At 35.3% G+C, this 24,509-nt stretch overlaps 4 protein-coding genes across 4 annotated transcripts; 1 reads left to right on the top strand and 3 right to left on the bottom strand.

Annotated features, from left to right (window-relative positions):
• Window positions 1-523: 523 nt before the first annotated feature.
• Window positions 524-3,033, bottom strand: HCF106 (Bacterial sec-independent translocation protein mttA/Hcf106). Its single transcript, XM_086645651.1, has 6 exons — window positions 2,641-3,033; window positions 2,316-2,437; window positions 1,639-1,698; window positions 1,423-1,555; window positions 975-1,115; window positions 524-884 (listed from the first exon to the last, which is right to left on the bottom strand). The coding sequence occupies exons 1-6, from the start codon at window positions 2,855-2,857 to the stop codon at window positions 703-705; spliced, it is 855 nt and encodes a 284-aa protein (XP_086501777.1). The 5' UTR covers window positions 2,858-3,033; the 3' UTR covers window positions 524-702.
• Window positions 3,034-11,019: 7,986 nt separating this feature from the next.
• On the top strand, window positions 11,020-14,528 carry LOC147535389 (hydroxyproline-rich glycoprotein family protein). The gene is made up of 2 exons (XM_086645650.1): window positions 11,020-11,581; window positions 12,950-14,528. Exons 1-2 carry the CDS (start codon window positions 11,483-11,485, stop codon window positions 14,156-14,158), a joined length of 1,308 nt encoding a protein of 435 aa, XP_086501776.1. The 5' UTR covers window positions 11,020-11,482; the 3' UTR covers window positions 14,159-14,528.
• A 402-nt stretch (window positions 14,529-14,930) lies between these two features.
• LOC147535388 (BTB/POZ domain with WD40/YVTN repeat-like protein) lies at window positions 14,931-17,267 on the bottom strand. The gene has a single exon (XM_086645648.1). It carries the CDS (start codon window positions 16,602-16,604, stop codon window positions 15,171-15,173), a length of 1,434 nt encoding a protein of 477 aa, XP_086501774.1. The 5' UTR covers window positions 16,605-17,267; the 3' UTR covers window positions 14,931-15,170.
• A 121-nt stretch (window positions 17,268-17,388) lies between these two features.
• On the bottom strand, window positions 17,389-23,891 carry LOC147535387 (ascorbate transporter, chloroplastic-like). The gene is made up of 11 exons (XM_086645647.1): window positions 23,262-23,891; window positions 21,696-22,285; window positions 21,389-21,496; window positions 21,009-21,164; window positions 20,033-20,248; window positions 19,481-19,690; window positions 19,088-19,225; window positions 18,698-18,799; window positions 18,264-18,329; window positions 17,904-17,988; window positions 17,389-17,826 (listed from the first exon to the last, which is right to left on the bottom strand). The coding sequence occupies exons 1-11, from the start codon at window positions 23,317-23,319 to the stop codon at window positions 17,729-17,731; spliced, it is 1,827 nt and encodes a 608-aa protein (XP_086501773.1). The 5' UTR covers window positions 23,320-23,891; the 3' UTR covers window positions 17,389-17,728.
• Window positions 23,892-24,509: the final 618 nt, after the last annotated feature.

The raw sequence follows: 24,509 nt of genomic DNA, 5'->3' as shown, positions 1-24,509 counted from the left end.
TGACGACTGTAAATTCTTCGAATAATAGACCAGCAGTAAACTCCCCACATAACCCAAATGTGGGAGGCCCGCTATGCCAAAAGCGAGAGGAACTCCATCTCTCTCATTCCTTATGACGCCATGTCACCACAACGGAGGGACCTTGATCTCACTTCACCTCGTGAAACGAAAGAAGACTTGTATCTCCAAGCTTAGCTCGGATGTAGCTCGCTTCTCTTTGGGTGTGAAGCTGTGTCAAACCAAAATACCCCACAAGCATAGCTCTCACTGAAAAGGATGTGATCCATCCACACCTTCCAATACGGCTACCTTGTTATGACTACACTCCAGTCAATGGCCCTGCCTGTGGCACCCCCTCTTGCGGTTAACGTAACAGAGTTTGGTCATGGCCAGCTCCCATAGTGTGACGGGCGGTGTGTACAAGGTTCAGGAACGAATTCACTACCGTATGGCTGACCGGCGATTACTGGCAATTCCAGCTTCAGCAGGCGAGTTGCAGCCTGCAATCCGAACTGAGGACACGTTTTTGGGGTCGAATCTAATTAAACAAGGGCAAATAACTCTAGTATACAACACAAATTTTTATCTAAAATTCAATCTGGTATGAATGACATAAACTCAAGAACGGATCAAACTAACATGATATCTCAATCCTATAGAACCCAGAAGCAAACCAAAAAATGGGTAAATTGTTTCTTCCATTCAGTTTGTGGTAGAGACTTCATTCTCTTTTTTCTCGGCCAGCAAGGAGCCGTCGTTCTCTTTTTTCTCGACTGGGACAGAGAGATCGTTCTCTTTCTTTTTGGTCGGTAGAGATATATCTTCACTTTTAGTTTCAACTTTCTCGGGCAAAGGAATCGTAGCAACGGCTTCTGGAGTTGCATCTGTTACAATTTACATGAGAAAAATCTCATTTTCGTTAGTGGAAAAGGACAGATGAAGGATTTGCTGAAAGGTATGAAGAAAGAGAAAACCTTGAGGCTGAGGTTGAGATTCAGACTGAACTTCTTCTTGAGGGGTTGCCTCTGCTTGCATCATGGCTGCATTAGATTTTAACTGTTCTCTCACTAAGAACTCTCCTATGTTAATTGGTGCTTCTGCCGGTGCAGCACCGTCTGCAAAATGCAGTGATCATTATATCATATTCTTCGACTGTTACGTGTTTATCTTTTTCAGCTATGATATACAACAAGATTTGAAGGTCGAAAAGTGACTTCGAAGAAGAATTAGCATTTCGTATGCGGTGAAAGAAAGGTGGGACATGAGAAAAAAATTTAACTCGGGGTCATAAATATACTTCCAAGAGTGTAGGGAAATCGAAAGAACAAAATGACTTCAGCAATCAGAGAAGATAACTTATTTGCACGATAGGATTTTTCATATTCAATCTTTAAATAAGGTGGGGTCATTAAATTCACTTACTTGAATCAACCACTGCCTTTTCAGCAGCATTAGAAAGAGAAGAGGTTGGAGTGCCGGCGTTTCGGGCTGAAGGTGGAATATCATCGAGACCAATCTCTCGTTCAAGTGTGCTTTTGAACTCCCTCGAAACATCCTAGCGCAAAAGCTTATTAATGATTATTTTCAGGACCCAGGAGGAGCAACTATGAAACAACTGAAATAGACTTTACCACTGACCTGAAGCTCTCTGATTGTCGGTTGGAAAGCACGTAAAGTTTTCCCTAGATTTCGAGCTACCTGTATTTTGATTAAACACAAAAGACTAATAAACGCTTTGGTTCTCAAATACAGAAGTATTATTTTACCCAAGTCCGATTTGCTAGAAAATATGGTAAAACTGCGAAAACTACAACTCAATAATAACTCTAAAAGTCGATTGACGATAGAATTTATGACTACTTCGGGTTTGTTAAAATGAGAACTTGTTAGAGATCGCTCTTATTTCCCTTAACAGTTTTTTTTCTAAGTATACTTATATGTAACATAGATCACCAATCTTCGAGCTCACTAACCTGAAAATTTGGTAATTGAGCTCTCTTCCATCGATGTGTTTCTCAGGAATCTAGACTCTAGACAACCATGAACCATCTATATATACTTCGGGTTTGTTTAACCGGAATCCTCGTATCTAAATTCGCACTTGAAACGAGTTTCTCTCATCTTTCTTAATGATATCCATGTTTATAGTATCAATCATGGAAATTATAGATGGTTGTTTTCACACTTATTGAATACAATTAACATAGTGGAAAAGTTCTACTTAAACATGACTTAATTCTGAAAATCATAAGTAAGAGAAGCTATCGAAATATGATCTTCAAGGTAGCAATTAAGATAAAAATAGAAACCCTAACCTCAGCAAGACCTTTTGGACCAAACACTAGCAAAGCCACCACACCAATAACCAAAGCTTCAGGTGCTCCAACTCCAAATAGAGAAGCATACACAACCTTACCTCTACATTTTCCTCTTCTACCTGCAACAAACAAGAAAAACAAAACAAATCATTCCAATCAATTAAACCCTAAAAATGTCTAACTATCCAATAAATTACCCCAAATGAATTACCCTAGCAAGCTTGAATCTGGGAACAAACTCAATAGAACAACCCAAATTAGAGAAGTACCTAAATTAACAGATTTTGAGCAAAAAAAGGAGAAACCCAAGTTAGAAAAATACCTAATTTAACAGATTTTTGTCTGATTGAGATACCCATATGCTTTAAACCATTCCATGGTGAGATTAAAGTAAGACCCAGTTGAGGAATCGATATGGGTAGATGAGATTTTGAGGTTTTAGGGTATAAAACTAAAGATTGAGAAGAAATGGTAAAAGTGGTCGATCTATTCTGTGCTGATAAGCACAAAAATGTAGGAGTAGAAATGGTGGAAGCCATTAGTGTGGGTGGTCAGTTGCAGAGATTATTTTTTGTTGTTTTCCCTCTCACACACACACTCTCTCTCTCTCTTACTTCTCGGACAAATGGACTCTTATGGGTATTTTCGTCACATTAAAATACAAAATCTTGGAGCAATGGAAAGAGATTTGAAGATGAAGATTGAAGATGCGTATGAAATTCCTAGAGATCTGAAATTAGAGTAAATACTAGGGTCTTGGGCTAGTTGAACTTAAGTTTGACTTTGATGAATTTATGGTATGTCAAATTGATTTGAGTTAAAATTTTGTGTAGTACTTTACTTATGTAACTCTTATTTTGTTTTTAGAAGAATTAAAATTCTCAAACTACATAATGTTATGGGTTGATTTCCTGTTTATGAATGAAATTATGGATTTACCCAAAAAAAATTGATTTGAGTAACATGCGGAAGCTTCGTGCAAAAAATGTGTGAAATTAGAAATTGAAGGAAAAAAAAATGCTCTTAACAATGGTGGGGCTAAATATCAATTTGTTCGGAGTTTTCTCACAAGCCCAGAGCTTCTATATCTCTAAAGACACCACTATCACTAAACTCAATCTTCATCAGAGTTCTCCTTACAAGCCAAAACTTCTCTAAATGGGCTAAAAACAAGAAATTGGATCATTTCAATGGCACCACTCAAAATCACTAAACTCAGCCGTCATATAGTGTAAAAGAAAGAGGAGTTTTAAGGCACTCCCGTATTCGCTAAAAAGCGCCAGTTCTCTTCAAAGACATCATATACATTTGGATCGACACGAGCAAAAGTAGCATGACCCTGCCCAAAGATAACACAAACCACTTGAGTGATGGTCCAAATTTGTGATGTCATAATACATACAACATCCCTTGAGAATGTGTCCCAAACTGAGGTATGCTCAAGTTCAGTAAACACATGAATCTCTTAGATAGGATTGTGAAATCTTCAACAAATCTCGTATGGACTTAGCTTAGAATGTCAAAAGTGAGACAGTATCGATAATTCCAAATTTATGGGCTTTACATCATGGGTCATTTTTTAGTTCATATCATATTTTGTCATTTCGACTGTCCATATAATAGTTTTCTTCAATCGTTTCCCAACTCCAAGAAAATACAAACATAACCTAACATCCAGACGTGTCTCTATTTGCAAATAATGATATTGACAAGAAAAATAAAATTTTGTATTACATGGCCAATCATCATTATCAACTAAGGATTATGACTCGTGAATCAAAGTGGTAATAGAGACATCTAAACGACTATATTGACTCACTTGAAACAAAACCCTAAATTACATTATTAATTAGTATTAGATTACCACTAAAAGACATGCCTAACTATCACTTATCTCAATTATATGTCCTTGAACATAAGGCACAATAATTGATTGACCATCCTCAATAGTCAATATTTGATTCTTATGTAAATAAAAGATATTAAACCATTGAGCCACCACCCAACCTAATGAATTTCAATAGAATTTTAAGTAAATTATTCTTCGTTTTGTTGTACGTCTCTTTGATATATGATGGTAATAACTATAAATTATTACGCTCATTCAAATGTTGGGTACGTCTTTGTTCCATTTTGATGAAAACGTGACGTGTGCATAGATGACAAAACCCTAATTATAGGCATAAATGAGCTTTAATATACTATTATTTTTAGATCAACCACCACCCACTTGAACATGTGGGTTGCTGGTGTGATTTATGCTTGGTAGGGCCATCTAAGTTTATTTTCTTCATCTAAGTCTATCTCACAATATCAAATACTTGGGCCTTGTTTTGGTGCAAATCCCACACGTTTTAAAATGCAATTTCTTACCCAAGCATCAATAATCTCCTTCCATTTTTTTTCCTTGTCTGTCTATGAGAAGTGTTCTTTTTTCACCACAATCTTTTCCCAATGAACAAAAGAAAAAAAGTTTAGTTCAACAAAAAAAAAACAAAAGAAAAAAAAGTATATCATGACATACAAATATGATTAAATAGAGTGTCATAAAACCAAATTAAAAAGATATATCAATCATCTTTTCACTCATCAAGTAAATAAATTAAAATCACTTTTTTTTTTTAAGTCAAGTAAAGTGAAAATAGAATAGCCAAGGATCATGACACTCCTATCTTTAAGTTCAAATCTTAGGAATTGGAACTATAAAGTTAAAGTGAATAAAAGCTCAAAATGAAAGCTTAAAAAAGACCCTAGAAATCACTTATTTCTTTTCGAGCTTATCAAGAGGTAATAATGTAGTAAACATGAACGTGAAAAGCGTAAAAATAAAGTCGGTTTATTGGAGAAGCTTGTACAATGAGCAAAGAGAAAAGCAATAAGGTTGTTAGAGATATCATGACCTTTTCATTAAAATGTTATGAACTTCATAAAGAAAAGCAAGTTTACTCAAGAAGAAAAGTTACATAAAAAGTTAGAATCATTTTTGGTTTAGCTTTAGATTTTTAGGGTATGGACTTTTTCTTTTTAGAGACTAGCTAGAGAGAGAAGGTGATAGGAAGTGGGGTTGGTGGGATATCAAAATCGAACGGAAGACAAGAAAATGAAATATGGGAGAAATGAATTAGGCAAGCGTGCAAATAAGTTAGAAGAAATAATGACTTTTTATTTAATTGAGAAGACAAAAACCCACTTATTATCAAACCTTTTTTTTTTTTTTGGTGAAAGAAGACTAGTTATCAAACTTAGTAAGTGGAATCTGCACACGTGCACCCATTTGACACCAATAAGAAAAAAACCAAAAAAATAAATAAAACTAAAGTGCCTTACTTTTGATTAATAATTAATAAAATAATATTGTGAAGTCTAAATTATTCTCTAGCATATACTTGATTTTGAGAGTTTAAAAGGTTTGGGTATTTCTATTACTATTTTTCTCATTTATAGATAGTTGAACAAATAGGATCCCTCACTTTCTTTTTCATGTTTATCTCCAAAATAAATAAATAAAACAATAAAAGATGATTACAATACCAGATAACTACATCGTATAGTTGATCTAGGTAGATATAAGAGAAACATAAAAGAATCATAGAAGAATCAAAAAATAAATATAAAGACATTCATCAAAGTAAAGCTAGTCCTTCTTTAAAAAAAATGTAAACCTAGCCCTTGAGACCTTATACGTAAGATTCTTTTCAAAAGATTTAGAATTTACCATGAGACTGTAGTGCTCCAACGATCGGATCAGTTTTACATCAGAAATAGATGTTTTACGTATAATTACAACACAATCTGTTTATAGACCATGTTTTGGTGTGTTTATGGATTCTCTAGGAATAAACATGTTTGGATCAACCTATGACTAAAGAGTTTTTCTTGAAGCCCTCTTGATTTTTTGAATTAGGTACCAAAAGTTTTCACCATAAATAAGAGGGAGATAAAAGACTAGTATGTAATAGAGATTAATAAGTTGTAGAAGGGGCAGTATTGGAGTAGTATTTTTTTTTTTGTTGAAGGATTGGAGTAGTAGTAATATAGAAATCAAACAAGGTGTGTTGGAAATTAAAAATACTTGCACAAACAAAGAAGAATAAAGAAGATATTAACTTGAATTGAATACTTGACTTGATTTGATTTGATTGAAATAAACTACAAAGACTGGTCTATTTATAGACCCAAATTCTACCTACTAACTAAGACCACTAGTAACATGATTCCACTAACTCATCCATTAACCCACTAACTTAATCAACAAAAGAAATTAACTTCCCACTAACTTAATTCTCTAATTACTTAATTAAATAAATACCTTTTGAGTTTATAATTTTAACACTCTCCCTTAAACTCAAACAGTATAACGCCCATCATGATCTTCAACTTGTAAAATGAATCAACCTTTAATGGCTTAGTGAAAATATCAGCCATTTGTTCTTCTGATTTGCAAGACTTCACATCAATCTCATTGTCCTTCACAAGCTCACGAATGTAATGATATTTTATGTCGATATGTTTACTTCTTCCATGAAATACTGGATTTTTTGTTAAGGCAATAGTTGATTTATTGTCACAAAATATAGTTGTAGGTGATTCTTGCTTCTGACTAAATTCATCGAGTAGACGTCGTAACCAAACAGCTTGACTGGCACATGAGGCTGCAGCTATATATTCAGCTTCTGCAGTTGAGAGTGCAACTACCTGTTGTTTCTTTGATGACCAAGAAAATACACCTGAACCAAGGTGAAATACAAAACCAGAAGTGCTTTTCCTGTCATTAATATCACCTGCCCAATCACTATCGGTAAAACCAACCAGATTAAAATTGTCAGTAGGTGAGTACAAAATTCCATGAGTTTGGGTACCTTTGATGTACCTCAAAATTCTTTTTGCTGCCTGCAAATGTATCTGACTAGGTTTTTCCATGAATCTACTTATCAATCCCACTCCAAACACAATATCAGGTCTAGTAGAAGTCAAATAACGAAGACTACCAACTAAACTTCTATAATAAGTTGGATTCACAAATTCACCCTTACCGTTATAGTCTAAACACTGTCTTGATTCAATTGGAGTCTTAATTGCATTACAATTCTCCATTTTGAACTGTTTCAAGATATCTGCAGCATATTTTTTCTGTGATACAAAAATTTCTTCCCCTGTTTGCAAGACTTCAAGACCGAGAAAATATGACATAAGTCCCAAATCTGTCATCTCAAATTTGTTAGTCATCGTCTCCTTGAATTCTTCAAACATAGTTGTATCACTCCCTGTAAATATCAAATCATCTACATACAAACATACAATAAGGATATTTCCATGAGAATTAAATTTGATATAGACAGTTGGCTCATAAGGACATTTTTCGAAACCACTTTCTAGAAAATATGTATCAATACGAGTGTACCAAGCCCTCGGTGCCTGTTTCAATCCATAAAGAGCCTTTTTCAACCTTAAAACTTTTTCTTCTTGACCTCTTTTAACATAACCAGGAGGTTGATCAATGTAGACTTCCTCCTCAAGTACCCCATTTAAAAAAGCAGATTTTACATCCATTTGATGTAATTTCCACTTATTTTGGGCAGCCAAAGCAATAACCATACGAATAGTATCAAGTCTTACTACAGGTGCAAAAACTTCATAATAATCAATACCTGGTTTTTGTTTGTACCCTTTCACCACCAATCTCGCTTTCAGTCTGTCTACTTGACCATCTGGTTTATACTTGGTTTTGAAAACCCATTTCACCCCAATGGATTTCTTTCCTGCAGGAAGAGAAATTAATTCCCAAGTATCATTTTTTTCAATGGAATGAATTTCATCATTCATAGCTGAAATCCACCCCACATTTTTTACTGCTTCTTCAAAAGTGATAGGATCACAATCTGCAAAAAATGCAAAACTTGCAAAATCTTCGTCAGAATCATCATTATCATTGGTTACAACATAGTCATCAAACCTTGATGGCATAACTCGAGTACGAGATGAACTGGGACGCAACTCTAAATTTGAAGTATCATGAGTATCAAGAGAATTTGGTGTATTCTCAATTAATTGAGAATCTGAAGCTACTGTCTCAGTATCAATATTGATACCCATTTGTTGTTTTTCTTCAACTGTCCAATCCCACACTCCATCTTCAATAAATTCCACATCCCTGCTTACAATAACTTTGTTTGTTTTGGGATTAAACAATTTATATCCCTTACTAACATTACTGTAACCAACAAAAATACACTTTTCACCTTTGTCATCAAATTTCTTTCTTCTCTCATCCGGGACATGGGCATATGCAATACACCCAAATACTCTTAACCCTTCCACATTTGGTTTAAAACCACTCCATGTCTCTTCAGGTGTTTTATGCAAAACACTTTTGGTAGGAGACCTATTCAAAACATAAACAGAACAAGCAACAGCTTCTGCCCATAAAAATTTGGGTAAGTTCTTACCTTTAATCATACTCCTTGCCATCTCAACAATTGTCCTATTTTTCCTTTCTGAAATTCCATTTTGTTGAGGTGAGTAACTTACAGTAAGCTGATGTTTAATTCCCTGTTCCTTACAAAAATCAGAAAATTGGTTAGAGGTATATTCACCACCTCTATCTGTTCTGAGTACCTTAAAAAAATATCCACTTTGCTTCTCAACAAAGATTTTAAACTCCTTGAATACTTCAAATGCCTCTGACTTCTGTTTCAAAAAATAAACCCAGATTTTTCTGCTGTAATCATCAATGAAAGTAATAAAATACCTATTACCTCCACTTGATTCCACCTCAATAGGACCACAAATATCAGAGTGCACCAGTTCTAACTGCTTTGTAGCTCTGCCAGATTTTCCCACTGGAAAGGGATCCCTGTGTTGCTTTCCAAGAACACAACCCTCACAAAAACTGTTAGAATCATCTATTACGGGTAATCCAGTAACCATATTTTTCTGAGCCAATAACTTTAAGCTATTAAAGTTAAGATGACCAAAACGAAAGTGCCATAACCAATTTACATCCATAACAATTGCATTAAAAGAAAAATGCAATGGAGTCTGTAAAGATAATGGAAACATACGATTTTTTGTCATTTTCACCATAGCAACGATCTCATTATCCTTGTTCTCTAGTTTGCAGATCCCTTTATCAATTGTTATCTTGATTCCTTCCTCAGAAAGCTGTCCCAAACTCAATAAATTCCAATGCAAACTAGGAACATAATAGACATTAGATATATAATCATATGAACCATCTTTCAAAGAAATAACAATGTTACCTTTACCCATAATTGACACTTTGGATTTGTTTCCAAATTTCACGTTTCCACGTTTTGATTCATCTAATTGGTGAAATAATTCTTTCTTACCACTCATATGGTTACTGCACCCTGTATCCAAGTACCATTTGTCTGAGTGATCATCTTCATTAAGACTGCAGGCTAATAAAAATGTTTCACTTTCTTCTTCTGAATCTTCACCAGAGTCTTTATCTGAACCTTCATCCGAATAATCATCTTCATCGATTCTGCAGGCTAATAAAAGAGTTTCTTCCTCTTCTACATCATCTTGAACAAAATTAGCATGCTCAGAATATTTTTTGGAAAGTTTAACTCTACAATCTGATTTATAATGACCCAATTTTTTGCAACGAAAACATCTAACTTTAGATTTTTCATACCTTCCAATTTTTTTGTATTTCTTACCATGGCTCTCTTCACCATTAGAACCACCTTTTTCAAGCAGAGTCACTTTGCTTTGAAAAGCTTGTTCAATAGACCCTGCAGCAGCTCTCTGGTTCATCCTATGTTCATGAGAACATAATGAACTCATCAAACCTTCAACTGACATAGTTGAGAGGTCTTTTCCTTCCTCAATTGCAGCAACAACATAGTCAAAACGACCTGTTAATGATCTCATGATTTTCTCAATAACACGAAGATCAGTTAAATGTTCACCATTGACCCGCAATTGATTAACAATAGATTGAACTCTAGAAAAATAATCAGAAATATTTTCAGAGTTAATCATATTAAGAGATTCAAATTCACCTCGTAAAGTCTGCAACCTTACATTTTTTACCTTCTCATCACCCTTGTAGGATCTTTGCAACAAGCCCCACACTTCTTTAGCTGTTTCAGCTCTTGAGATTTTCTCGAAGACAATCTCATCAACAGCTTGATAGAGAAAGAACAATGCCTTCTTATCCTTCTTTCTGTTCTCTCTCAAACTATCTTTTTGGACCTGAGAGAGAGCTTCATGTGCTGCCTGATCAACTGGCTCTACATACCCAAATTCGACAACCTCCCAAATTTCCTGGAAGCCAAATAATGCTTTCATTTGGATACACCATTGATCAAAATTTTTCCCACAAAATCGCGGAAGCTGAGGTTGGATTGATCCATTCATTTTGTAATTCGGTTAGTAATCACAAAATAATTCTAGCTCGGATACCAAATGTTGGAAATTAAAAATACTTGCACAAACAAAGAAGAATAAAGAAGATATTAACTTGAATTGAATACTTGACTTGATTTGATTTGATTGAAATAAACTACAAAGACTGGTCTATTTATAGACCCAAATTCTACCTACTAACTAAGACCACTAGTAACATGATTCCACTAACTCATCCATTAACCCACTAACTTAATCAACAAAAGAAATTAACTTCCCACTAACTTAATTCTCTAATTACTTAATTAAATAAATACCTTTTGAGTTTATAATTTTAACAAGGTGGTATTAGGCCGTGTTTGACCTCGTCACTTTGGAATTTCATACACACACACACACCATTTTCTTTTCTTTTCCTTTGTTTTTTTTTTTTTGAGAGAGAGAGAGAGAGAGAGAGAGAGAGAGAGAGAGAGAGAGAGAGAGAGAGAGAGAGTTTTCCTTCCTTCATTTTCTCACTCTTCCAATTCCTTCATAATTTCGCAGGAACTTCCTTCCTCTCTCTTTTTCTCTCTGTTATATCTAATCTAATGTAGTGGTTAGTCCAAGATCGAATTTTTATGTCAGATTTCAACTCTCATCGTCAGCTGCAATTGTCAGTTTCCGGTGAGTTTTTCAATAGAATTGTAACCGTGATTTCAGTTTTTACAGCTACAATTCAAAGAGAAAGAGAGAGAGATAGCTTGAGGAATTAGGGTTTTTTTTAGAGATAGATAGAGAGAGAAAGAGATATGATGAGAGGTACTATGAATGATAGTATGGAAACTATAAGTCGTGCTGCTACTGCGATCGTTACTGCCGATCCTCGAGTCCAACAATCTTCCAATCAGGTAAATATATCTTCTTTCATCCAACAAATTAGTTTTTTTCCCCTCTTTTGGCAGTGAATTTCTGTTTGATTTTGGTTTTCTGACAAGATCTGTTGAGAATTTTAAGTTCTCTTCACTAATTAGTAGGAATTTGAGATCTGTTTACATGAACGACCTGAATTATTCTAGTTTTAATTTAATGGAGATTATCACAACAAGTAGGGTAAGGAAAGGAAGATGATTGTCAAAATAAGGCTCTTAGAAGAATGACCTAGAAAAAAAAAAATTGAAACTCTTTTGACCTAAATTTTGTATGAAAGCTTTGTTGATCTAAAGATTAGGGCTTTTTGACTACTACTTGAAAGAGAGTCAAGGCAAATTATGAATAAAAAATGAACCTTTTTTGCAACTCCTGAGATTAGAGATATGATGGACCACTTTAGTCTTTTAGGGGTTTTTTCTAAAGTGAAAAACTTAAAAGATTGAAAGAAAAGTGAAGCACTTTGTTTCTCAGTGTTGGAAATAGTAGATGATTATGTGATGCTTCTTTAGTATTATGGACATTTAGGTTAAAGTGGGTTTGATTTTCGAGGGATTAGGTCTTTTGATTTCTTCAATTTGCAAGACTCTTAGCTGAAATCTATTTCTTATGTTCATTTTTCGAATAGTTGGCTTCGGGTAAAATGATACATTTCTTATACCTCGTTTTGTAATAGTTGAACATGACCATCACGAAGAGGATATCCGTCATTCTTGAGTTGTAGTTGACTCTCTAAGACATGAAACACCTTAGACTTCATGCACAAATTTGACTCTATGAATTTTTTTCAATCTGTCCTAACAAGCTTTAAATGTTCCAGCATGGGATTTATGCTGTTTTTTCTGGGGTCAGTTGGATTCCAGAGAGGCTAGTATCATAGGAGAGGAATTTATTTTCATAAAATCAAACCGCCATTCAGTTGATTCAAGTCATCGCCCTTGCCACATGATTCTAAGCCTAATATTTGGTTGCATTGTCTAATCATTTGAGGCCTCATCCAATTGTTACTTGTTAATTAGTGATTGATCCTATCCTATGACAGCATTTGGTTAATTCCTGTAGTTAGTACATTCATTCTATTCCTTTCTTCTTTCTAGCACGATGGTACATACTAAAATAAAAAAGTTTGATGCAACTTGCAGGAAAATTAACTGATCGTCTTCCCAAACAATTTCTACTTTTTTTTGTTAATATATCTTTCTGGGTGTGAAATTCTTAGCAAATTTATGTTCTTCTAGTAATTCCTTACTAGATATTCAACTCTCTGTATATTATTAGAGAAATTATGGATGCAGTTTCGTATCTAAACTCTTGTTTATTAATAATTATCTGATTGTTATCATTGCCAGAAGAGAAGTTGGGGAAGTTGTTGGAGTGGATACTGGTGTTTTGGATCTCACAGAAATGGCAAGAGAATAGGTCATGCCGTTCTTACTCCTGAACCTATGATCCCAGGAACTTCTTCAGGTCCTGCCACTGAGATGACAACTCGCCCACCGACTATAACACTACCCTTTGCTGCACCTCCTTCTTCACCAGCTTCTTTCCTCCAATCAGATCCCAATTCTTCTACCCACTCACCCACAGGATTAGTATCTTTCGCCTCATTATCAGCCAATGTTTATTCTCCTGGTCCAAATCCCATGTTCGCTATTGGTCCTTATGCACACGAAACTCAGTTAGTTTCTCCACCAGTTTTCTCAGCATTCACCACCGAACCATCTACCGCTCCATTTACACCTCCTCCTGAAACTGTTCATCAAACAACACCTTCATCTCCAGAGGTCCCATTTGCTCAACTTCTTACCTCATCACTAGATCCAAACAACAGAAAGAATGAATCCTGTCGAAAATTTTCATCTTCTCACTATGAATTTCAGTCATATCAGCTTTACCCAGGAAGCCCAGTTGGCCACTTGATTTCTCCCAGCTCAGTTAGATCTGGTACCTCCTCACCTTTCCCCGACTGTGATTTCAATTCTAGTGGGCACACGTTTCTCGAATTTCACACTGGAGATGTTCCAAAGCTCTGGAATCTAAACGGGCTCTCAACCTATAAGTGGGGTACAAGGCAGAGTTCAGGCTCTCTGACACCAGATCCTGCTGAAGCCACATCCAGAGATAATGTTCTTTTGGCGAGTCAGGTCTCGGAGGTTGCATCACTAGCAAACTCAGACAATGGATCTGAACTTAACGACTCGACAAGAAATCACAGAGTCTCATTTGAGTTAAATGCAGGAGAAGTTGCAAAAAGTGCAGAAAGCGAACCAATAGCAACAGTTAAAGCAATGTCTGAGTATGTACCAGCTATAGCCGTTCAGACTAACACAGCTGAAATAGAGAATTCCGGTGAAACATCCGACAACTTACTTGAGAAAGCTTCTGGGGATGAAGAAGATGAACATCAGTGTAGAGAACAGTCCTCTTCCCCAACTAGTGTTGGCTCAGTGAAAGAATTCAAATTCGAGAACACAGATGAAGGAGCTTCTGATAAACCTGCCATCAATTCGGACAGTAACTGGACATTCTTTCCTATGATGCAACCAGGTCTCAGCTGATTGTATATATCATGACAATTTTGACATCTCAGAAATGGAATATAGACAATACCAGGGCATGGCTTCACCAAATCGAAAACAATGACCGACCCTGATCAAAATGAGAAAATGAAATCAAATTCGAACACAATATAATTGGGGAATTCTGGATGAAGACAGGAGAAGATGGGACACTCACTCCATTAAAAAAGAAACTCAAAGTTCTGCTTTTCTGGATGTAATCTTCTGAAATCTGAACTGGAAAAAGTTATGAATAAATAGTTTGCTGCTGTATTCCATTTTCTGTGCTGAAAATTCTGACATTATGAAATAAATTGCTTGTACATGTAATAAAAATACTAGTAAATACCAAGTTAGTCTTAACTCTTCATGCTGTTTAGCTTGTTCATTAACATAAGTGAGACAATCTTATTGATTTTATCGGCTATTACAAGGACGGTTATGAAGTAGTTGGGTGGTCAGAGATCACAAACTGTAGTCGTCGAAAAAAATGAGAACAGAGAATCAAGGAGAGAAGAAAAGAAGACTTATATAAGGAAAAATAATAGTTCTTTCAACAACAAAAAAAAAGGAAAAATAATACTAGTTTATTGTTCTTTAAACTGTCCTTTTGCCCCCATTCCCTCTCTCTCTCTCACACCAAATAGGTGTGAGCATGGACACATTTTTCTTCAAAAGAATATTATTAGGGATTAGTTGTGTCTAATACATCTTGATCTCTTCTTTATCGATCCGTAAGCTCCTGTCGCAGTAAAAGTTCTTGGACGGACTGTAGGATAATTAGATTGATTTGAAGGCTTCTACTATGAATGTTTTTGGTATATTGTCATGGAAATACAAAACACATTTGTACAAATAACCAAACCCTACTCTTTTTTTTTTTCTCATTCAAAACCAAGAACCAAACTTTACAATGAATTCAATAAAGAATACAATCTTCTCCTCTTCACACCTCTTATGATTTTTCACAAACCATTTTACTAATCTTACACCATTTATACACTTTTCCAAATCATAATCCTCTTCCTGAACTCTGCCATATCTCAACAGATTGCTCATCTTTCCTTGTCACAACCATCTTATTTCCACCAAAACCCATTTGAGTTATCCTCTTCCCACCAAAATCCTTCATTTTTCCCATTAAATTTCTCCTAAAAACTCTATCTTCGAACCCATTTTCGCTACCTTTCTTCGAAGAAGAAGAAGAACCCATTAGAACTTCTGACCATAACTCAATATCACCTTCTTTACTGCAAAAAACTTGATTTCCATGGCTTTCGATTTTACACCCAACTCCTTCTTTCTTCTTATTATGTCCTTTTCTTCCATCACCAATACAAACCCATGGATTTTCAGTATCAAGCTTTCTCATATCTGCAAAATAAACTTCACCTGAATTCACCCCAACTTTGAAAATTGCAGAGAGGTCCTCAGAAACTGTTATATCTGAAAAACAATCTATTTTTTCATTTAATTCAAAATAAGTATTTCCTGATCTTATATCCCATAATTTGATATTACCCATTACTCCTGATGGTCCTCCATGAGACCCAGATGCCATTAAAAGATTATAACTTGATACCCACTTCAATTTTGTTGCAGGAATTGCAGAATTTAGGGTTTCTGTACCATAAATTTCATGATGCCCAATTTCTGAAACTTGTCGAAATCCTTCTTGACTATCGAAAATCAAAATTGTATTTGAATTTCTTCTTCCTGATTCAAAACTAGTAAATAAAAAATTTGGGGATGAACCAATTGCTTGTACTGTTGAACTTGACAGAGTTTGATTTTCCCAATTTAGGGTTTTTTTCACATACCCATTTTCTAGGTCAAGAATTTGTAAACCAGAGAAATCAGTGGCACCTGCTGCTGCTAATGAAGGTGAAAGTGCTAATAATGAATCAATAGCTAAGAACTGAGTCAAAATTGTTGATTTTCGATTCAAAGACCAATCAAAAGAGGTAATTTTACTACCATGAGAAATATGAATTGATCCATAAGGAGTAGTTGAAATTGCAGAAGGAGAATCTCTACCATTAAGAGGCAAAATTAGGGTTTTTTCAAGATTAAAAGCTTCAAATAGAGATGGGTTTGATTGGGAAGACATTAAAAGATCTTCAATTCCATAAAATTGAGCTTCAAAAATTAAATCTTGAAGATCAAAAGCCTTAGCTTTTGATGGAAGATTACCTGTTCTTAGAAGAGAAAGTAGAATTGAAAAGATTTCAGGGTCTCTATCTATAAAGGGAATATCAAAAGATTGAGAAAAATTGGGATCAAATATAACCCTTGAAAGAATTGATTTTGAACCAGCTAGGGTTAGGGTTTGTTTTGTGGTTTGAAAAATTTGCCCACCAACATTAATACTGATAATATTGGACTCTGATTTCTTCTTCTGAATAAACCCATTTGAATTATTTGATTTCCCTTCAAATGGAGGCATAATTTTGAAACCCTAATTTCTTTCTGAACCAACAGAGGAATAAAAGGTTAGGTAAGCTGAACAACTGAAATGAACAGAAAAGAAAATGTTGGGTGATTTGTGAAGATCAAGGAAACCCTAGAAATTGAGATATGGGTAGGAAAGAGGGGAGAAATTAGGGCTTCTAGAAGGTCAAAATTTTCAAGGGTTGAAATCAAGATCAGGTACTCACGGTTCCAGCTAATAAAACGACATTTATTCAGTGACATGATGACATGTGGCTCATTTGACATCGATTTTTGTTAAATAGAACGTGGATATTGTGTGAGATTATAGGTTAGAAAGTAGGTGACATATAAAGTTTGATTCTTTGCCTCATGCCGTCAAAGAAGAATAAAGTCACATGGAATAGAAGAATATAAAACTACAAAATTAGGGTTTGGTTTTGCAACAAAGACGTGCCTTCTTGACTAACCATTCATTTTCTTAATTCCAACTTGGACATTTAAACTTGAAAGCTCCATCACAAAATGTTTTGAAATCATACCTATGATTGTGTTCATTTAGGGTTAACAAACCCAATGAACCGGCAAACCGGAAGTTCCATATTCGATCTCATGCGGATGTCTTTTAAACCTTTTGGATGCATGAAGGGCGATACATATAGCTTTTAGGGTCGAAATCAGACTGTTGCAGTGTTTAATCCGTTCACAAAAATAATAGAAAGGGGCTAGGTGTCGAGCTGTTGAATTGATTTTGGGCAAAGTAAAAAAAGAATATACTTGAGCCCAATGAGATCACAATATGAATAACAATACAGATTGAATATAGATAAAAGAAAAGATGGTCAACTCAAAGAAACTTATGAAAGCTAAAAAGTTCAAAGGGAAGAAATGGTAGTAAACCCTAAAGAAGTTTTCCTACTCCCCCACACAAAAATCTAGGTTTGATACATACGATACTCCATACCAACAAGAAACACTTTATCATAAATTATGGAATTCTAATGAGAAAGACCCATGTTTCCCCTTTTCTGACTTCTTCAGATTCTGTTTCAAACTTCACTTTAAATTTTTTTTCTTTTCTTTTTGGGATGACATTCTGCTTCTTGACTATATATAATCTGCATCTTAATATGTCTGTTTCTAGTCAAGAATCTTCTCACCAGTTGAAAACAAGTTCCATACTACTGTCCCCACCAGGTATAACACAACAGATACCTTGAACACATCATCCCATGAACCTACAATATTTTTTAATACAGAATTAGATTATTAAACTTATATATAGAAGTAGGGTTTAGCCGTTTAGGGTTGTAACCTCGTTGGAGGATGTAACCGGTGGCGGCGGTACCAAAGACCCCGGCAAGGACTCCAGCAGTGTTCGATAATCCTAGCAGTACTCCCTGTTTTTACAACACAATGCATAGCAAAAATTGGTCTCTTCAGATTTATTTCGAACAGCATCCAGGTCACCCCATGTGATGCCAATAGAAAATATTGTCAAAGTTCTAACAAAATCGACGATGTATTTACTTCAACTTGAGTAGGATGTAAAGATATAAATTAACTGAAAATAGTGACCTAGCGGCTATTAATGCAAAAACAATATATTAGCAGTTAAGAGCTCATACCATAAAGTTAAGAAGCTAATGGAAACAAAATATGAAAGACAACTTACCGAATAACGTGGGCCGATATCTTGATGATTGGAATAGAGACCAGATTGTGAGAAAGCATCAGCCCCCTATCATAAGAACATATGTCAAGAAAACATAGTTCGACATACGGTCAACCATAGTCAACTCAATTTCAATAAGAATCACAATGAAGGGAAGAGCACATGCTACAGACAGAAAAAGTTTCCTACTGCATAGCACATCTCGCACAAGAAATCCGCTGACCAATTTTGTTAATAGAGGAATATTATGGTATTGATTGTTACAAAATCTCCAATACAAAGGACTAGAGAGTAGAGACTATTCTATCTAGTTTATCTTCGAATAGTCGCATGTGTTGTTTAAGAACCAGGCAACCAGGGTAACAGGAAATTTTACAGTCACGGATAACTATGTGAATCAAGCTTCGATTAATCTTTAGTAATGAGGGACTAACCTGACAGCAAGCCATGCATAAAACTGCTAAGGCTGGAGTACGGACACGACCCAGCTGTGAGAGAAAGAAGGCTGGGCCTAGAAATCCAATTGATTGCATAATCTGCATCATCCATAAGTATTTGAAGAGTTATGCTCAAGAAGTAGAACGCAAATTAAGCTGTTTATTGTCTTTATGAATCCTTTTTGATTGCATAGCGTCACGACTCATCAGAATTCTGTGGTTCTCAGATAGAGACAAAGTTTTTAAAATGCACAAGTAAATTCCTAACAGGATTCCCATCTATTACGAAGGAAAGCCCAAGTAGTGAATTGGGTCTAGAAAATAAAAGCAAGTAACACTCAGTGGACTTTTTGTACTTTTGAATATTCGAGAATTAGTAATGCTTACCTTACGTACTGCAGTTATTGAAAAACCTTTGCTCACAAGTGTGTCTGCTATCCAACCTCCTATATTTGCAAAAATCGCCATTGTTAACCATGGTAAGACACAGAATAGTCCAGATTCGGCAAGGTTGAACTTCAACACCTGAAAAGAACGAATCCAATATAAGAAAGTTTATCCAAATCCAGGATTTATATATGTAATACATGCAGAAGTATGTTCTTTTGTGTTAATACTAACATCTGTTTGGGTTTCTGCAGTTTATACTAGTTTAATAAGTAAGAGTAACTTGGCGTGAAAAATAAAATATCTTAGATTCATGAAACCTCGAATATTTTATAATCGTTTTATTTCTTTCTAAGAAAGCAAAATTTTATTGAAAAAACCCAAACATGATACCTGGTTATAATATGTAGGCATCCATGTAAGAAGAATAAAAGTCCCCCAGTTATGGCAGAAGTGAGAGATGATTAAAGCCCAGACTGGTCCTTTTGATAAAATCAATTTCCATGGAATGACTTTAACTGGTTCCTTTGATACACTGCCTCCCAAGATAAGCTTCTTTTCTTCTGCAGAGAGTTCTGGGTCTTGTTGAGGTGAGCTGTATGCCTAAATAAAAGATAGAAGTTCAGAAAAACTGCAACTAAACGTAGATTGAAATAATAGTATAAATTTTCGTGATGTCAAATTATCAATATCAAATCTATTTACTAAGTATTCAGAGCAGACTGCATATAAGAGAGTGATGCTATTTTAAATGACTTATTCCCTCACACAGTATTGGGCCATGCCCAGAGCTTGACTAGAAGTACAACTTATTTTGTAGTTAAATGGCCATTTATGTATCTGTTTGTATTTGCATGATTTGGTTAGATGGAAGGACATTGGGATCTCTGGTGGTAGATTACAAGATGCTGGTTAATCATGACTGAAGCTTAAAAAAATATATACCTTTTTGAGCCATAGTACCACCCAGATACTTCCAAGAGAGCCAAAAGAGTAAAAGACAGAAGGCCATCCAAACTTTTGGATTAAGATGGGAGAAAAAGCCAGGCCTGTCACGGATCCAAGATACATGCCACTATATACCAATGCAAGCGACCTGCTCCTTTCATTTACCGGTATCCACTTTGAAAGCATGTTATTCATAGCAGGCATAGCGACCCCCTGAAGAGAAAATACAGTAACTTTGATCAGTTAGAAGTCCGGTTTCAAAGGAATAAATCCAATTGCAACAATTGTGGTCACAGGTTTGTGTTTAGTCGGATAATGTTGAATAAGCATCACAATAATCATCCACAAACTAGATCTCTTTGGTGCAATCGGCTATTAGTTTAAGAAGTATCATAAGGATATTCATTCACAATTTCCATACACAGTTAATATCTGACAGTTACGTATGCAATGAGTGTGTTCACGGTTCATCTACTGGAATTAACTGTGCACCTTGAATGATTGGAAATAGTTTTCACATACTTCAATTATACTTATACTATCACCCAATAAATAATGGTAGTCGACCTTTCAGAAAAAGTAATCTAGAATACTAAGACGAAGCAGAAGTAACGAAACAACATGTTGAGTTTATTTGTGGACAGATTTGCATCTTATACTTTTTAAGCAAGATAAGCTAAATCACATATTCATGCTTTATGATTGTCGCATTTCTGTTACTTCAGAACTAGGATCTAGCAACACCACCCATCACCTACATCCGTGTACAAATAGCAATCAATATGGTGGCAGCTTATAGGATTAGTGTGAAGAATAATAGCAAAGAAACTAATAACCAACTTCCATATCTGCGGGAAAATCCTTCACAGGTAGAATTAGATGAAAAAATAACTTGATTATGCCAGATCATTTTGTTAAAACCTCTGACCATTAACTACCCAAACCAGAACAAGAAAGATAGGAAGAAGCCAACCTCACCAATTCCCATAAAAGCACGCATCATTAGTAAGAAAGGCAGCCCAAGCTTTGCAGCTACAGGTGTTAAAACAGTCGCAAGTGACCACCACACCACCCCAAAACCCAGGACCAGCTTACCACCAACTTTATCTGCCCATATGCCTCCAACAATCTATTCCCAATGAAGCACAAGAGTTAAAAATTAGAAGCAATAAAGTGGAGTTGTTTCAGCAATTTTAGCACAGAGAGATCGTAATTACAAAAAGCAAATTTAGCACGAAGCGATCTCAATTTACTGAAAGGAATTTGTGCATGACAGTCACCCAATTGCAACATCTAGGTAACGATAACTTGATAAGCAATTGTAGCTAGATTCCAGTTAAATTCAAGGTATACCTGAGTAAGTAAGTAGCCCCAGAAGAAAGATGACTGAATTAAGCCAACAGTAGCTGGATTCCAGTTAAATTCCGCTGACATCGGAAGTATGGCAATACTCATATTCACCTGTCAAAGATCATTTCAATTAGTCTGTTTATAGTTCATTGACTTGAAGAGAAAAGTCTCACACATCATGATGAAGAAAGATGTTGAACCAAATGACGTAAACATACTCAGCACACAAATAGGCAAATTTGCGGTGAACAGGTTTCCTAAAGGTTCAATACCAACTAATGATACTAATAAAACCAAAGGAATGGATTACCCTATCCATATTGCAGAGAAGAAAGGCTGAAAAACAAAGGAGCACAATAACCCAACGCTTTGGAAGCTGGAACCAAGATGATAATTTCTGTGCATTATCTCCCACTAAAGCAACTTCATTTGCAGCTTCTGAAGAGTTTAGTGGATCAAAGTTTGGTTCCTTCATGTCGTAGGGCTCTGACTTATAGTTGACACGTGTAGTAGTACTCTTACGATATGCAGAATGTTGGCACATCCCACTAGGCAATCCAGGCTTATCTAGCTCTCTTGGCTGAATCCAACTGTTACCCGAATTAAAGGAAAGGAAACACTTGTATTTTCCATGAGTTCTTCCCTTCACGTTATCAAATAGAAATGTTTCACCAACTCGCAGAGAGTTTGAAAGAGGGTGTTCCACGTCAGTAAGGAAGCCGGTCCTTTGACTCGAGGTGCTCTTACCTGAGCGGCAGACCATATGAGCTGGCACATAAGATGGTCTAGACATATAAGATCGTTCTCCACTAGGCATATGTAGTTTTTTGTGGACAATATTCCCCCATGCAGAATTCGAAATATTTTTTGTCATGGTCTGCTCAGTTTGATATGCTTTTCCTGCAGGAACCATCAATGTTGCACATAGGATTATTAATAGTACTACCAAAATGCTGGAACAAAAAAAGCCTTTTATCTTTTCTGTTCGGGTTTTGTTACGTAACAGAATGAAAGAAGTAATAAATAAATAAATGAATAAAAGTATACACATCTTCATACATCAGGCACAAGCTCAACAACGAAAATTCACAGGCACAAAGTCCAAAAACCATCTTTTCATGCACTTCTGAATGTGTATGTGACTATGTTCGTATGCTCAAATGTCTTGACATGTATGTATGGGTAGTATAGAATACATCAAATGTGAATCTTAGGATAAAACGAGAAATAGAAAGGGAGAAAACATGATACTCTAATCCACATTAGTTGAGGGAAAAAGTGAAGGTATGAAGAAAAACGAAACGATTTGGTCTCGTTCTCAATGGATTCAAGAAATATTTAAATTAGGAAGGACCGGCAGGGTTCATTTTTCTCGCCATATCAAACCAACAAAACGAATGATACTACTATCTTAACAAAAATTTGAAATAGAGATTCTATTCATCAATACTTTCACCAATTCTAGCTAGCACATTTGTAAACAATTGAACCACAATCAATAAATTCAGCTCAAAATTCTCATTGCAAAATGAGGAATAAATACTACAATCAAGAAAATAATCCTTTCATTGAAACAATTCAACAAATAAACTACATGCAACTAGAATTGCAGCTCACAATTCATAGAAAAAAGAGGCATACATTATTCAATCGAGAATTAAACCTACCTGTTCATTTATATTAACAAACATAAAAATAAACCTTCAACATGCAAGCACGACAATAGAGACAACAAGAAAAGACCTAAATGCGGAATCAATCAAAAATCAAATTTCATCTTATTCTCTTCTATCAATCGATTTACAGGAAAACTCAATTAAGTAGAGGAATATAACAAATTAGAAAAGAAGAGTTAGATCTAGAAGAATCGATATACCTGAACTGATAAGCGAACCAAAATTCCGATTAGAAATTACTCCACCACCGGTTGTCATTACTTCAACCTTATCGCTTACGAACAATTTACTACTACTAAGTTTACTTACTCAAATATCATTTCAGATTCAAAAAAAACCTCTCTCGGATAAAACTCCTAAATTCTCACTTTCTCTCTCTACTTTCACTTTCTCTCTCTAAGAATCAATCACACACTGAGTCCGAGAGGATAACCAGAGAGAGCTTCTGCTTATTGTTAGAAGCATAAGAGTTTTTTTTTTCTTCATAGCGGGAAACGGCTCTTTAAGAAGGCTGAGCTTTTGACACGTTGCACTTCATCCTCGTGATGGAATTACCGATATTTATTTGATTGATTGGACAATAATGCCCCTGGGTTTTTGGGTGAAATTTCGTTGGTGTTAGTTGAGTAAATGAGGAAATAAGTTGAAGGGAGAAGTGGTTTTAATGGAAATAGAGTGAGAATTGAAAGGAATATTAATTGTTTAGCTTAGGAATTGCCTTCGTCACTCAAAAGAGATACTCCAACACTTTCTCTTTCTTAACTAAAGTTTTTATTCTAAAACAAAAAAAAAAATGTTTTTAGTGTCAAATGATTGAATATTCTCTCCATAGAGAAAAAAAAATGTCAAAAGGTAGGCCGGTTAAAGACCCTCTTGAAGTTCTGTCAGCAAAAAAAAAAAAAAAAGACCCTCTTGAAGTTGTTATTGGCACTCGCGAGAAGAGATTGACCTCTGACGTCTATAAATGTTTTTCTCCGACTGACCAAACCGAAAATCAAAATAAAACTTCAGATTGACCTAGTCCGAATAACAAAAAACTCGTATGTATGTGCGAATAACAAAAAACTCATATTCAAAACTTTCAATGTCAAAATGTATAGTGCTATTTTATAGGCACAAAAATATAAGATATCAATAATGGGTCGTTCTAAATAAGGGCAAAACTCATAAATTAGGGCTAGGGAGTACGTTCGGTTAGGCATGTTGATCCAGTTGAACACTCAAAATCAATTCTTGTTGGTCGAAACTATCTAATGAAGTAAGAGTGATGATAACACTGACATAAACAAAAAAGATGAAAAGCGAGAGAAAGACAAAAAAGTGGCACAAGAGTAAATCTGAGGATCGAAAATTACTTTAGTAGGTTTGGTACGGCATCCTTAACAAAAGAAGACAGAATTCGAACTCAAATGTCATCCTTTTGCCAACTAAGCACATTAGTCTTGCGA

The sequence above is a fragment of the Eschscholzia californica genome, unplaced genomic scaffold (assembly GCF_041429995.1).
Source record: "Eschscholzia californica isolate CP2 unplaced genomic scaffold, dmEscCali1.0.p SCAF_6, whole genome shotgun sequence".
In the NCBI taxonomy this organism is placed as follows: Eukaryota; Viridiplantae; Streptophyta; class Magnoliopsida; order Ranunculales; family Papaveraceae; genus Eschscholzia; species Eschscholzia californica.
This window is presented reverse-complemented; position numbering and strand designations above follow the sequence as displayed.